Source organism: Schistocerca nitens, chromosome 3, assembly GCF_023898315.1.
Source record: "Schistocerca nitens isolate TAMUIC-IGC-003100 chromosome 3, iqSchNite1.1, whole genome shotgun sequence".
Taxonomy (NCBI): domain Eukaryota; kingdom Metazoa; phylum Arthropoda; class Insecta; order Orthoptera; family Acrididae; genus Schistocerca; species Schistocerca nitens.
The window spans coordinates 220,511,515-220,526,747 of NC_064616.1; the positions used below are offsets into that span (position 1 = coordinate 220,511,515).

The 15,233-nt window shown below is 44.6% G+C and overlaps 1 protein-coding gene across 1 annotated transcript; it reads left to right on the top strand.

Moving 5' to 3' along the window:
* The first annotated feature begins 445 nt into the window (after positions 1-445).
* LOC126249553 (nuclease SbcCD subunit C-like) lies at positions 446-15,094 on the top strand. The gene is made up of 5 exons (XM_049951216.1): positions 446-509; positions 994-1,043; positions 1,130-1,179; positions 7,764-8,018; positions 14,342-15,094. The coding sequence occupies exons 2-5, from the start codon at positions 1,007-1,009 to the stop codon at positions 14,726-14,728; spliced, it is 729 nt and encodes a 242-aa protein (XP_049807173.1). The 5' UTR covers positions 446-509; positions 994-1,006; the 3' UTR covers positions 14,729-15,094.
* Positions 15,095-15,233: the final 139 nt, after the last annotated feature.

Here is a 15,233-nt window from a genome sequence, read left to right on the forward strand (position 1 = left end):
GTCAGGATTATTTGTTTCCTAAGAGGTTAAGTGTGTTTTCCCAATAGTTTACTATTCGCGTGGGCTAATGAACTAACTGCTCGAAATAATTTTCAGAGAATGCGTTTAGCACAATTTCGGTTGATATTTTATGCGTACCTCCGGAATTAAACATGTATTTTCGCCAACATATCGAAGACTATTACTGGATTACGACTAGCTCTTTTAGAATTTCTAATACTTACCAAAGACGGGGCGTATTTCAGATGAAATGTGTCATTGGTCGTGAACGTGAATTACTCCCGTCTGTAGCCTGGAAACTGAAAGTCATCTCCGAGATAGAAAGGACAGCAGTAAGAAACAAGAGTCGGGCAATGTCTGTGAAGAAAAAGCGAGCCAGCTCCTGCTTGGATTTTCTTCCCGCAGCTCAAGAGGAAGGGCTTGCGGTCCTGTATAAATACTCGCCTCTCGCCCTCTACCATCGCCAGTTCCCGCTTTCCTTTCACACAGGTAGCTGTAGCTGATCCCAGGTCAGTACCACTGCCTTCTAGCATATTGGTTCACATTTCTGTTACGATAAAATCCAAGTCTGCGTGACCGTTGCTTTTCTTAATTTACCACTAACTTTCAGTTTTCACCTAATAATGTAATATAATTTCTACTTTAAATCTGTGGCAATGAGTACGGGAAATCTTTAATTTGGACCCGTTAATTACATCCATATCCGTGGACAACCTAGAAGCAATGTTAAACATTTTTAAAGCCATAGGCTACTATAGACTGCAAAAGTCCGTTACTTACAGACATGTATACAAATACAACACTAACACTAAATTGTTTTCATACATCAATAACTTGTTCTTGGATAGTTGTAATACATTTTTGTTCTTTTACATGATAATCTTTGTGCTGTCATGCAAACTCTAAGAGAGAATATCTACTTAAAAATGCATAAAACGTTTTGTCCAGCTGAATGACATTTAAAATTTACAGATATGAACTCTTATGTTTTAGGGTTATTATCATCATGAAGATGCAGTCCGTCTTTACTTTCGTCCTTGTGGGTAAGTCATTTTGGAAGAACGTTAATTATGTTTTGCCTGCTGAAGTGTCATGTAGAAGCTCAATTTGCATTTCTCTTTGTGTGCAGGGCTGTGGTGCTCAGCTATAGCAGCCGAGGACGCGGGACAGCTGGCCAACGTAAGTTACACGATAGCAAGTGCTTTTGAACTGACCACAAATTCTGCATCAGTCATACGGAGATTAAGGTTTCATTACAGATAACAGTTCATATCGAGCTTTAGCATTATCGAAGAAAAGAGTGATCATTGTCACTTAACAGTTTTTGTAGCACAAAAGCGTTTGATCAAATCAAAAGTTTGGTCTTACGTAAAATCGCTAAGCGGGTCTGAGGCTCCTATTCAGTCTCTTGTTGACCAGTCTGGTGTGGCAGTTGAAGTTAGCAAAACGAAAGGCAAAGCTTTAAATTTCTCGTTCAAGAAACCGTTCACACAGGAGTGTCGTACAAACATACCATCATTTTACCATCGGATGGACGACTTAGTAATAAGCATCCCTGGCGTACAGAAACAACTGAAAGATTGAAAGCAAATAAATCACCAGGTCTAGATGGAATCCCAGTCGATTTTACAAAGGGTACTCTACGGCATTGGCCCCTTACCTAGAGTGCATTTATCATGAATCTCTCGCCCAGCACAATGTCCCAAGCGATTGGAAAAAATTCCGGTGACTCCAGTATATAGGAAGGATAAAAGAACGGCCCGTAAAATTACAGATCATTATCCTTAACTTCTGTTTTCTGCAGGATCCTTGCAATATAATAAACTTTCTTGAGACTGAGAAGCTTATATCCACGAATCACCATGGTTTTAGGAAGCATCGCTCGTGCAAAACTCAGCTTGCCCTTTTCTCACATGATATACTGTGAACTATGGATGAAGGGAAAGAGGCAGATTCCATATTTCTAGATTTCTGGAAAGCATTTGACACGAAGTCCCACTGCAGGTTGTTAACGAAGGTACGAGCATATGGAATAAGTTCGATGATATGTAAGTGGCTCGAAAACTTCTTAAATAATAGAGCCTAGCACGTTGTCCTCAACGGCATGTGTTCATCAGAGACAAGGGTATTGTCAGGTGTGCCCCAGGAAAGTGTGGTAGGACCGCTGTTGTTCCCTATATACATAAATGATTTGCGGACAGGGTGGGCAGCAATCTGCGGTTGTTTGCTGAGGATGCCGTGGTGTTCGGTAAGGTGTCGAAGTTGAGTGACTGTAGGAAGATACAAGACCACTTAGATAAAATTTACAGTTGGTGTAATGAATGGCAGCTAGCCCTAAATGTGGAAAAATGTACGTTGATGCGGATGAGTAGGAAGATAAAACCTGTAATGTTAGGATACAGTGATACTAGTGTCCTGCTTGACATAGTCACGACGATTAAATATCTCGGCGTAACGTTGCAAAGCAAAATGAGATGGAGGGAGCATGTGAGAACTGTGGTATGGAAGGTGAATAGTCGACTTCGGGTTATTTGCAGAATTTCAGAAAATAGTGATTAACTTGTAAAGGAGATCGCATATAGGACTCTGATGAGACCTATTCTTGAGTTCTGCTCGAGTGTTTGGGATCTGTACCAGGATTGAAGGAAGACATCGAAGGAATTCAGATGCAGGCTGCTAGATTTGTTACCGGTAGGTTTGATGGTTCAAATGGCTTTAAGCACTATGGGACTTACTGAGATCATCAGTCCCCTAGACTTAGGACTAATTAAACCTAACTAACCTAAGGACATCACACATATCGATGCCCGAGGCAGGATTCGAACCTGCGACAGTAGCGGCAGCGCGGTTCCGGACTGAAGCGCCTAGAACGGCTCGGCCACAGCGGCCGGCGGTAGGTTTGAAGAACACGTACGTTTTACGGAGATGTTTGTGTGTATGTATGTACGTATTAAACCGGGGACCTAGAAACGACGGAGATTTCGTCCCGCCGTAGTCCTGAGTGGTTCACAGCCCCACAACAGGCCACAGCAATCCACCCACCCCACCACCGCCCTTCACCGAACCCAGGGTTATTGTGCGGTTCGGCCCCCAGTGGACCCCCCCTCCCCCCGAGAACGTCTCATACCAGACGAGTACAATCCAAATGTTTGTGTGGCGTACGCGTACGAGGAAACGGTGTTTGCGCAGCAATCGCCGACACAGTGTAGCTGAGGCGGAATGAAGAGGAACCAGCCCTTATTTACCGAGGCAGATGGAAAATCGCCTTAAAACCATCCACAGGCTGGTTGGAACACCGGTCTTCGACACTTATCCGCCGGGTGGATTCGTGCCGGGGACCGACACACCTTCCCGCTCGGGAAGCAGCGCGTTAGACCACACGGCTAGCCGGGCAGGCTTTACGGAGATGCTTCGGGAAATCAAATGGGAATCTCCAGAGGGAGGGCGACGTTCTTGTCGAGAAACACTATTGAGAAAATTTAGAGAACAGGCTTTTGAAGCTGATTCCAGAACGATTCTACTGCCGCCGTTGCGCGTGAGGACCACAAAGATAAGATACGAGAAATTGGGGCTCATACGAAGACTTATAGACAGTTGTTTTTTCTTCGCTCTGTTTGCAAGTGGAACAGGAAAGGAAATGACTAGTAGTAGTACAAGGTACCATCTGCCACCCTCCGTACAGTGGCTTGCGGAGTATCTGCTAAGGTCATCAGTCCCTAAGCTTACACACTGCTTAACCTAAATTATCCTAAGGACGAACACACACACCCATGCTCGAGGGAGGACTCGAATCTCCGCCGGGACCAGCCGCACAGTCCATGACTGCAGCACCCCAGACCGCTCGCCTAATCCCGCGCGGCCCCATACTAAGACCAATGCGCAACTACAGTGGTGCATTGTCAGACGAGAGCCCATGTTCCGGGTTTCCTGCAGAAACAGTTCTGCTGCGGGACGTATAACAGGGTATCACGCTGTTAAAAAAAAAAAAATGGTTCAAATGGCTCTGAGCACTATGGGACTTAACATCTGAGGTCGTAAGTCCCCTAGAACTTAGAACTACTTAAACCTAACTAACCGAAGGACATCACACACATCCATGCCCGAGGCAGGATTCGAACCTGCGACCGAAGCGGTCACGCGGTTCCAGACTGAAGCGCCTAGAACCGCACAGCCACTCCGGCCGGCGCTGTTTGAAACTGAAATGTCGCGGAAACTGAAAACATGCTCCACAGTGGAAGTACATCTACATCTACATATACATCTACGTGATTACTGTGCTATTCACAATAAAGTGCCCGGCAGAGAGTTCAATGAACCACCTTCATGCTGTCTCTCTACCGTTCCACTCTCGAAAGGCACGCGGGAAAAACGAGAACTTAAATTTTTCGGTGCGAGCCCTGATTTCTCTTATTTTATCGTGATGATCATTTCTCCCTATGTAGGTGGGTGCCAACAGAATGTTTTCACAATCGGAGGAGAAAACTGGTGATTGAAATTTAGTGAGAAGATCTCGTCGCAACGAAAAACGCCTTTGTTTTAATGATTGCCACTGCAATTCACGTATCATGTCTGTGACACTATCTCCCCTGTTTCGCGATAATACAAAACGAGCTGCCCTTTTTTGTACTTTTTCGATGTCATCCGTCAGTCCCACCTGATGCGGATCCCACACCGCACAGCAGTACTCCAGAATAGGGCGGACAAGCGTAGTGTAAGCAGTCTCTTTGGTAGACCTGTTGCACGTTCTAGTAAGTTGAATTTACAGCCCTCAGATTTGTGTGACTTATCGTGTAATCGAAATTTAGCTGATTTCTTTTAGTACTCATGTGAGTAAATTCGCACTTTTCTTTATTCAGAGTCAATTTTCACTTTTAGCACCATACAGATATCTTATCTAAATCATTTTGCAAGTCGTTTTGATCATCTGATGACTTTAGAAGACGGTAAATGACAGCATCATCTGCAAACAATCTAAGACGGCTACACATATTGTATTCTATGTCGTTAATATAGATCAGGAACAATAGAGGGTCTATAACACTTCCTTGGGTGACGCCGGATATTACTTCTGTTTTACTCGATCATTTTCCGTCTATTACTACGAACTGTGACCTTTCTGACAGGAAATCACGAATCCAGTCGCACAACTGAGGCGGTACTCCGTAGGCACACAGTTTGATTAGAAGACGCTTGTGAGGAACGGTGTCGAAAGCCTTCTGGAAATCTAAGAATATGGAATCAATTCGACATCCCCTGTCGATAGCACTTATTACTTCATGAGTATAAAGAGCTGGTTGTGTTTCACAAGAACGATATTTTCTGAATCCGTGCTGACTATATGTCAATAAATCGTTTTCTTCGAGGTACTTCATAATGTTCGAATACAGTATGTGTTCTAAAACCCTACTACAAATCGACGTTAGTGATAGAGGCCTGTAATTCAGCGGATTACTCCTACTTCGCTTTTTGAGTATTGGTGTGACTTGAGCAATTTTCCAGTCTTTAGGTACGTATCTTTCTGTGAGCGAGTGGTTGTATATAACTGCTAAACATGGAGCTATTTTATCAGCATACTCTGAGAGGAACCTAACTGGTATATAATCTGGACCGGAGTCCTTGCCTGTATTATGTGATTTAAGCTGCTTTGTTACACATAGGATATATACTTCTATGTTTCGCATCTTGGCAGTACGGGAGACAGTACGATTCTTGAGGACAAAATGTCTAACCTGCACACAGATTCACCCTGAAATTCTAGCGGTATGTGGACCAAATGCAGTGTCACATGAAGCCGTAATGAAAAGGTACGAACAGTCAACAAGGCTGCACAGACGGCGCTGATGCTGATTCCGAAGTTCAGATCATGCACCATGCGGGCTCCATCTTTTTGGCAATGAAAGAACATCTGGGGGGGGGGGGGGGGGAGGGACATAGGTTCCAACGATGAGGATGTTGACACGGGAGTTCTCGAATGGATCCGTCACAAAGAAGCGGATTTCTACCGTCGCGGAACCGAACGATTGGTAGAACGTTCCAGCCGTTGCTTGGAGAGACTTGGTGACTATATTGAAGAATAATGTTATATACATCTGTGTCGCTTTGAAGTGTAGTGCAGCATTGTGTTAAAGTTACTTAGCCTGCCATTTAATGTGTAGCTTACATTTTGAAGACCTCTCCTAACTGTACATAGTTAAGGGTACACCTATTACTTTATAGTGTCTTCGATTCTCGGAATATACACTACTGGCCATTAAAATTGCTACACCAAGAAGAAATGCAGATGTTAACGGGTATTCATTGGACAAATATGTTATACTAGAACTGACATGTGCTTACATTTTCACGCAATTTGGGTCCATAGATCCCGAGAAATCAGTACCCAGAACAACCACCTCTGGCCGTAATACCGGCATTGATACGCCTGGGCATTGAGTCAAACAGAGCTTGGATGGCGTGAACAGGTACAGCCGACCGTGCAGCTTCAACATGATACCACAGTTCATCAAGAGTAGTGACTGGCGTTTTGTGACGACCCAGTACCTCGGCCACCATTGAGCAGACGTTTTCAATTGGTGAGAGATCTGGAGAATGTGCTGGCCAGGGCAGCAGTCGAACATTTTCTGTATCCAGAAAGGCCCATACTGGACCTGCCACATGCGGTCGTGCATTATTCTGCTGAAATGTAGGGTTTCGCAGGGATCGAATGAAGGGTAGAGCCACGGGTCGTAACACACCTGAAATGTAACGTCCACTGTTCAAAGTGCCGTCAATGCGAACAAGAGGTGACAGAGACGTGTAACCAATGGCACCCCATACCATCACGCCGGGTGATACGCCAGTATGGGGATGACGAATACACGCTCCCATTGTGCGTTCATCGCGATGTCGCCAAACACGGATGCGACCATCATGATGCTGTAAACAGAACCTGGATTTATCCGAAAGAATGACGTTTTGGCCATTCGTGCACCCAGGTTTGTCGTTGAGTACAGGCGCTCCTGTCTGTGAGGCAGCGTCAAGGGTAACCGCAGCCATGGTCTCCGAGCTGATAGTCCATGCTGCTGCAAACGTCGTCGAACTGTCCGTGCAGATGGTTGTTGTCTTGCAAACGTCCCCATCTGTTGACTCAGGGATCGAGACGTGGCTGCACGATCCGTTACAGCCATGCAGATAAGATGCCTGTCATCTCGACTGCTAGCGATACGAGGCCGTCGGGATCCAGCACGACGTCCGTATTACCCTCCTGAACCCACCGATTCCATATTCTGCGAACAGTCATTGGATCTCGACCAACGCGAGCAGCAATGTCGCGATACGATAAACAGCAATCGCGACGGGCTACAATCCGACGTTTATCAAAGTCGGCAACGTGATGGTACGCATTTCTCCTCCTTACACGAGGCATCACAACAACGTTTCTCCAGGCAACGCCGGTAAACTGCTGTTTGTGGACGAGAAATCGGTTGGAAACTTTCCCCGTGTCAGGACATTGTAGGTGTCGCCACCAGCGCCAACCTTGTGTGAATGCTCTGAAAAGCTAATCATTTGCATATCAGAGGATCTTCTTCCTGCCGGTTAAATTATGCGTCTGTAGCACGTCATCTTCGTGGTGTAGCAGTTTTAACCGCCAGTAGTGTATTAAAACGGTACCTGACGTTACAAGCTCGCCGGGAGCGCTACCGGTTGTTACTCGTTTGACGTGGAGCATTAGTGTCTAAGGGCGGAATAATGAGAATGTATCTTTTTGCACGTTGCGACGGCAGGTGGAGGCGGATCCTGCGGTGGCTTATTCCGAGGCGGAGGCGGCGGAGTCGAGCTACGGGCACGGCCACGGCCACGGGCACAGCGTGGGCGCGGGGCTGGTGAGCATCGCGCAGGGCGCAGTGGACGCCGCCCACGCCGCAGTCGCCGGCCAGCCGGCCGCGGGCGGCCAGGCCGCCTTCCAGGCCAAGAACGCGCTCGCGCAGAACGCCGCCGCCGCGGCAGCCACGGCGCAGGCCGCGCTCGCCGGCAAGCAGGTGAGCGCTCACAATTTTTTTTATTTATTCATTTTGGCCTTACGTAACATTGACTATACAGCCGACGACACTTACAACATTAAAAAGTTAACATAATTTGAAATTTTACAATATAACAATGTACTGACAAGGGAACCTCCCCATCGCACTCACCTCAGATTTAGTTATATGTTGGCACAGTGGATAGGCCTTGAAAAACTGAACATAGATCAACCGAAAAAACAGGAAGAACTTGTGTGGAACTATGAAAAAAGTAAGCAAAATATACAAACTGAGTAGTCCATGGGCAAGATAGGCAACATAAAGGAGAAAGTGAGCTCAGGAGCGCTGTGGTCCCGTGGTTAGCGTGAGGAGCTGCGGAATGAGAGGTCCTTGGTTCAAGTCTTCCCTTGAGTGAAACGTTTACTTTTTTTTTATTTTTGCAAAGCTATGATCTGTCCGTTCGTTCATTGACGTCTCTGTTCACTGTAATAAGTTTAGCGTCTGTGTTTTGCGACCGCACCGCAAAACCGTGCGATTAGTAGACGAAATGACGTGCCTCTCCAGTGAGAACCGAAAGCATTTGATCGCAAGGTCATAGGTCAACTTATTCCTCCACAGGAAAACACGTTTGATGTATTCAATGCGACAATGGTGATGGCATGTGCGTCACATGACAGGAATATGTTGTCGACCCACCTAACTTTTACACTTGGCGAATGGGTAAAAAGATTCTTCTACCTTGCCCGATTTAGGTTTTCTTGTGGATGTGATAATCACTCCCAAAAAAGTGATGAAAATATAAGAGTTTGTGACATAAACTGCAACAAGTGAATGCAATAGTTTCACAGTCGCACAGTTTTCCCTGTGCTCTGTTTTTAACGTTTTCAATTTTTTCCTTGTGTAGATCGTCAAATCCTGCGTATGTCCAAGCAAATCTGAACATGTCCTGGAATTTTGGAGAGCGAAGTTTTTGTGTCAGTGCCTGAACTTTGATAATTGTCTGAAAATAAAAAAAATTAAACTTTTCACTCGAAGGAGGACTTGAACCAAGGACCTCTCGTTCCGCAGCTCCTCACGCTAACCACGGGACCACGACGTTCTTGAGCTCATGTGCTTATCTTGCACATCGACTACTCAGTTAGTATATTTTGCTTATTTTTTCATAGTTCCACACAACTTCTTCCTGTTGTCTCGATTGATCTGTGATCAGTTTTTCAAGGCCTATCCACTGTGCCAGAGTATAACTAAATCTGAGAGGGGTGCGATGGGGAGGTTCCCTTGTGAGTTTGTTTCTACAAATACAGAGTGATTTTTTCCACTATGGCAAACTGTAGGGATTGATGGATGAGAAGATAAAGAACATAAAAGGCCAAATGAACTTATGTCCGGAAATGCACAGTTTCCCTGCTAGAGTGATTGTCTTTTCCCTAAATTATTTGAACATTCGATATGACAGGAGCAGTTCAAGTTTCATAGTCGTCTATACAGTCTGTTCACACGACCCAAAATATTACTCAGACATGACATTGTAATTCTGTCAGAAACAGCAAAGGACTTGGAAGAGCAGTTGAATGGAATGGACAGTGTCTTGAAAGGAGGGTATAAGATGAACATCAACAAAAGCAAAACGAAGATAATGGAATGTAGTCGAATTAAGTCAGGTGATGTTGAGGGTATTAGATTAGGAAATGAGACACTTAAAGTAGTAAAGGAGTTTTGCTATTTAGGGAGCAAAATAACTGATGATGGTCGAAGCAGAGAGGATATAAAATGTAGACTGGCAATGGCAACGAAAGCGTTTCTGAAGAATAGAAATTTGTTAACATCGAGTATTGATTTGTTAGGAAGTCGTTTCTGAAAGTATTTGTATGGAGTGTAGCCATGTATGGAAGTGAAACGTGGACGATAAATAGTTTAGACAAGAAGAGAATAGAAGCTTTCGAAATGTGGTGCTACAGAAGAATGCTGAAGATTAAATGGGTAGATCACATAACTAATGAGGACGTATTGAATAGAATTGGGGAGAAGAGAAGTTTGTGGTACAACTTGATTAGAAGAAGGAATCGGTTGGCAGGACATGTTCTGAGCCATCAAGGGATCACCAATTTAGTACTGGAGGGCAGCGTGGAGTGCAAAAATCGTAGAGGGAGACCAAGAGATGAATACACTAAGCAGATTCAGAAGGATGTAGGCTGCAGTAGGTACTGGGAGATGAAGCAGCTTGCACAGGATAGAGTAGCATGGAGAGCTGCATCAAACCAGTCTCAGGACTGAAGACCACAACAACAACATAAATCCTACATCTACATTTATCTCTCGCAAGCCGCCGCACAGTGAATATTTGGGGTTACTTCTTACTAATAATATCGGGTTTCTTTCCCATTCCATCTTCGTACTGAGCAAGGGAGAAATGACTCTCTGTATGCTTCTGTACGTTCCCTAAACTTATTATCCTTACTATTTCTTGCTGTTACTGTGAGCAACAGTAGCAGTCTACAAGTGAGATGAAGGTGTGGTTTTATTCCATTGCCAGGCATTATTTTAAAATTATGAGTCATAATGCACAAAGTCATTTAGACATCTGTCTCTGAGGTGTCTGGATGCTGAACCTACGGTTATAACCTCTATGGGCAAGAAAATCACGAACATTTTACTATTTTGGTACCTGCCTCAAACCTAATAATGACCTGCTGTCGTAATTCATCTAGTAAATGTTGCCGCGACGTTATTCGACCAAATTTCCCTCTTTAGGTGTAATTTCTTACTCTCATAGCATCAGTTCTCAAATGGCTCTGAGCACTATGCGACTTAACTTCTGAGGCCATCAGTCGCCTAGAACTTAGAACTAATTAAACATAACTAACCTAAGGACGTCACACACATCCATGCCCGAGGCAGGATTCGAACCTGCGACCGTAGCGGTCGCTCGGCTCCAGACTGTAGCGCCTAGAACCGCACGGCCACTCCGGCCGGCTAGCATCAGTTCTCATCTTATACACAAACAAGCAGTTGTCTACTACGTTCGGTTGATGCAAATGAGCTGATACACTGTAGGTTTGCACGTGACAGTACTACTGTACAACAGCCCCCCCCCCCTTTTTTTTGTATAAACTACTGGCAGTTTTGCACAGTTATTGCTGGTTTTGTGGATTTTCCCTTATTTATGAAAAGCAATGTATAACTTCATTTTCAAAGCCTGTGTAATATGTTTTAGAAAAGACATTGCTTTGCCCAAGATATTTCCTTTATGATCTGCGTGCTGCTGTTATTCGCTTCTTGAATATAGAGTAGCCAAAAGTCATGGGAAAGCTCTGACTGTGTGTTCGATGGCCAGATGTTGTCTATACTGTGCATTTGACTGTGTGAAGGCCTGGAAGAAATGAATACGTGATGCGCCAATTCAAATCGGCGACGATCTCTATTGCTGTAGACCGTCAATCGCCCGTATGCCTTTGTGATGGCGACGTGACGTTCGTTGGTCATATACTCGTCCTTCTGTGCAGCTGTTTACGCATATGGTAATAATCTGCAGTACGGAAGATCCACCCGAAACAACGCTGATCACGGAATATTTGTGTAATCTCTGATAAGCGTAAGTTAAAGTTACATTAAGTAGTATGTAATCTTAGCGACCGATGACCTCAGCATTTAGGTCCTATAGGAACTTACCACCAATTTCCAACCAATTCAAAGTCAGTGAACTCGCGATGTACTTCCACGTTCACTCCACACCTGTATATAAAAGACTGCTCACATATACGCCCCATTCAGGCTTCATCCAGGGGACATCTTCAAATGGGACAACCTTACCCATGACTTTTCGTCATTCAGTTCAGTCATGCATCTACTGCTCGTAACACTCTATTATTCTAAAGTAAAGGGGAAAAGTGAAACATTAGTTGTTGCAGAGGTAGCAACATGCAAGTAAATAGAAGAAATTTCTTTTAAAAACGAAAAAATTACTGACAGAATAGTTATTTCTTTTATAAAACTTCTTGTTCGTAAAATTGTCAATAAATTTCAAATTTTAAAAGTCAGTGCAAATTATGCTTGATTAATATGCTGTAGTAGAATCAGAAAGTCAATTTTATGCAACCAAAAACATTGTAGTGGAGGATTGTCCAGCGAATCTTTTCTTGGGAAAATATGCTTTCATTTGTGTGTGTGTGTGTGTGTGTGTGTGTGTGTGTGTGTGTGTGTGTGTGTGTATTTTATTCTAACAGACACACACCGAGGATAGCAGTAGACAGACAGACAGCACTGGGAAGTTCCTTGTGTCCGAGAGTCAAATTCGTTTCTATTTTTTAAGTTTCATTTGTGATTCAGTATCATGGCCAGGTGCACCTAGGAGTTAGTCTCCAAAGTGGATCCACACCAGAAGATAGATTAAAATATATTTTTCAATACTGAAAATGAAAATTATGGTATGTCATTATTGGTTGGGAGACCCCGTCACAGGTTGTTCAGCTGAGTGGTTCAAGTCTATTTGACGCCACTTTGGGGACTTTCATGTCAATGAAGATGAGACGAAATTATTAGGCCAACACAAACACCCAGTCCGTGAGTGAAGAGAATATCTGATTGAACCAGGAACCAAACACAGGACTCCTACGACCTGGAGGCAGCAATGCAAACCATTAGTTATGTGAATGTGTGGTGTCTGTTCTTTCAGACATGTCCAAAGGAAGAGACACCATGCATTAATATAACTAATTCACCTCGATGGGCAATGACTCAGAAACCTTCAGTGTGGATGCACAATACCGTTTGACCTCCTCCGGGAATCTTGTGGACAGGGACTGTAGATAGGTGGCGCTAGATAGGAATGTGGGACGGTCAGGAGGTGTGCTGAGATACTCCATGCAGTTGCAATAAACACTGTGTCTGGACGGTGCAGTAGTTGATGCAACTGCCCAGTAAGCAGGAGATCTTGGGTTCGAGTCCTGGTTCAGGAATATTTTCACTCATCACCACTGATTCCGCATAAACTTCTGATGCAACTGACATCAATAGTTCCTTCTCTTTCCTTTCCTTTCTCTTCCTTCCACCTTCCGTTTACATAAAAAGCAAACACTAGACCACTAGCTGTGGATATTACAGTGTATTACAGAATTTAAATTATTAGGAAGCAGTCTGTGTATTTTTCATGTTGATTTAAATAACAGTCTAATTTTGGTAACTGCTGACATCAAGTGGAAACTTAAAACTGCAGTTGGAGAGGCCAGTTAGCTTCATGTAACAGAGGTGTGGGGCCAAGGCTTCTGTGGAATGCAGCTCTTAAGGATTTCCAGAAGCTCCAACAATCTGAGCCTAAGGATGTCGTATCAAATTTGGCACAGTTTTCACATTCTACTGATTACAATGAAGGGAATCGCTCTGAGATTCCTTGCACTGTATCTGTCTTTTATGTTTTGATGTGTCATTAATCTACATTTAATATTAATGTTTTGATAGAGTTGTGCATACTCTTTTGCTGCTGTTATTGGTATGTCTTTACTGCAGAGGTAGAAGTGACAATTATGTAAATTTCTCGCTAGAGTGTGGTGGAATATACTAAAATGACAGTCGATACCTAGCGACAGTTTCTTTCTTTTTCTTTTGCATGTGCCGTTTTTCCCACGGATACGCAGGGTCGGCATGGTGAATCGGATGTGGCAGTGTTAGTTGAAAGGATGGCCGGTTGCCCTTCCTGCCACCACCCCTTACCCCCCAGGAAGGAATTAGTGTACCCCAACTGTCTGTGTAACCCATGGAATAGTGTGAAAGTGTTCAGATGTCTGTGAGCCGTGTAACTGAGGTGGGACGTGGGGACCAGCCTGGTATTGACTTAGGGGGATGTGGAAAACCGCCTAAAAACCACATCGAGGCTGACCGGCACACCGGCTCTCATCGTTAATCCACCGGGAAGATTCGATCCGGGGGCAGCGCGCCTACCCGAGTCCAGGAAGCAGCGCGTTAGCACGCTCGGCTAACATGGCGGGTAATATCTAGCGACAGTGTCGCAAACAGTTAGCTGAAATAAGGGCATGAAATTTCAGTTGCTAACATGTTTATTGCCTGCTAACATCGTTTGTTTTATAAAGCATGTCATTTATAAGTTTGTTTCTGTTTATTGAGGTTCATTTTCAGGATTTTCGCAACATATGTGTCAGATTCAACTGCTGCAAACATGTATTTTGAGACACAGCTGAAGGGGATTAAAAATTGTGTGTGACACCATTTACTGCAGTATGTCAAGAGAAACTCCTATCGATGTTCGCGATTACTGTGCTGATAAGTGACGAACCCAACCAGAAGACTGTCTGAGAAGTAGATAAGCAGTGTACAGGAATGATTTTCAGCTGATCGTGGCTAACCTGGAGCAGGCACAGCGGGACGCTCTGGTGCAGGTGGAGTCTGAGCTGCTGCAGCTGGCGCAGGCGCAGCGAGCTGCTACGACGGCGGCCGAGTCCGTGGAGGCGACGCAGAACCAGGTGCGCGCAGTAACGGCGGCGGTGAACGCTGCGCAGGTGGCGGCCGACCAGGCGGCGCGCGCCGCGCAGGAGGCGCAGGCCGAGCTGGCGTCGCAGAGCGGCATGGTGGCGGCCGCGCGCACGCGCTTCGGCCAGGCGCAGGCGCAGCTGGAGGACGCGCGTGCAGACCTGGCCGCCACGCAGCACGCCGCGCAGCAGGCCGCTGCAGCTGCACAGGCCGCGCAGGCCAATGCGCACAAGCACGGCCACCACTGACCTCGCCATTTCTTTGCTGAGTTTGATACTCCAGTTCCATTCTCAGCAGTGTAGCAAGTAACATCTATGCTCTCCTCCTCTCCATCGGTATGGATAATGCGGGGCTTTGCTCATAGTTTATCTGATTACTAATAATTTGTACTATTATATTGTAACAATGTTCCCTCAGGCTCTTTTCTTGTGTGTTAACAAATATCTACCAACTATACTGAAGAAGGATAACACACTTAATGAGAGGAAAAGAAGAGAGGTATTGAAAGGAGTCTTTCCTGTACTTGTTACTTCATTAATAGACAGGAACTAGCTGCTGTGAAATTTCAGAGAGCTGTTTCTATGAGTCTATTAAGACTGCAATGTCAAAAGAATGGATGCTATTGTAGTAATGCATTTTGTACTTTTACAAATAAATAAAAGTTGAAATATTAATGTTTTATTCAATATGAAACCTATTAATATCCACATGTCTGGTAAAAATATCTTTCTGCTGCACTTTATTGGCCTTTTG

What these genes read in the sequence shown, in the direction of transcription:
- LOC126249553 (XM_049951216.1), top strand. Translation starts at nt 1,007, where the DNA reads ATGAAGATGCAGTCCGTCTTTACTTTCGTCCTTGTGG. An exon ending in ACGCGGGACAGCTGGCCAAC is followed by an intron (nt 1,180 to 7,763) that starts GTAAGTTACACG and finishes TTGCGACGGCAG; the next exon opens with GTGGAGGCGGATCCTGCGGT. An exon ending in CCGCGCTCGCCGGCAAGCAG is followed by an intron (nt 8,019 to 14,341) that starts GTGAGCGCTCAC and finishes AATGATTTTCAG; the next exon opens with CTGATCGTGGCTAACCTGGA.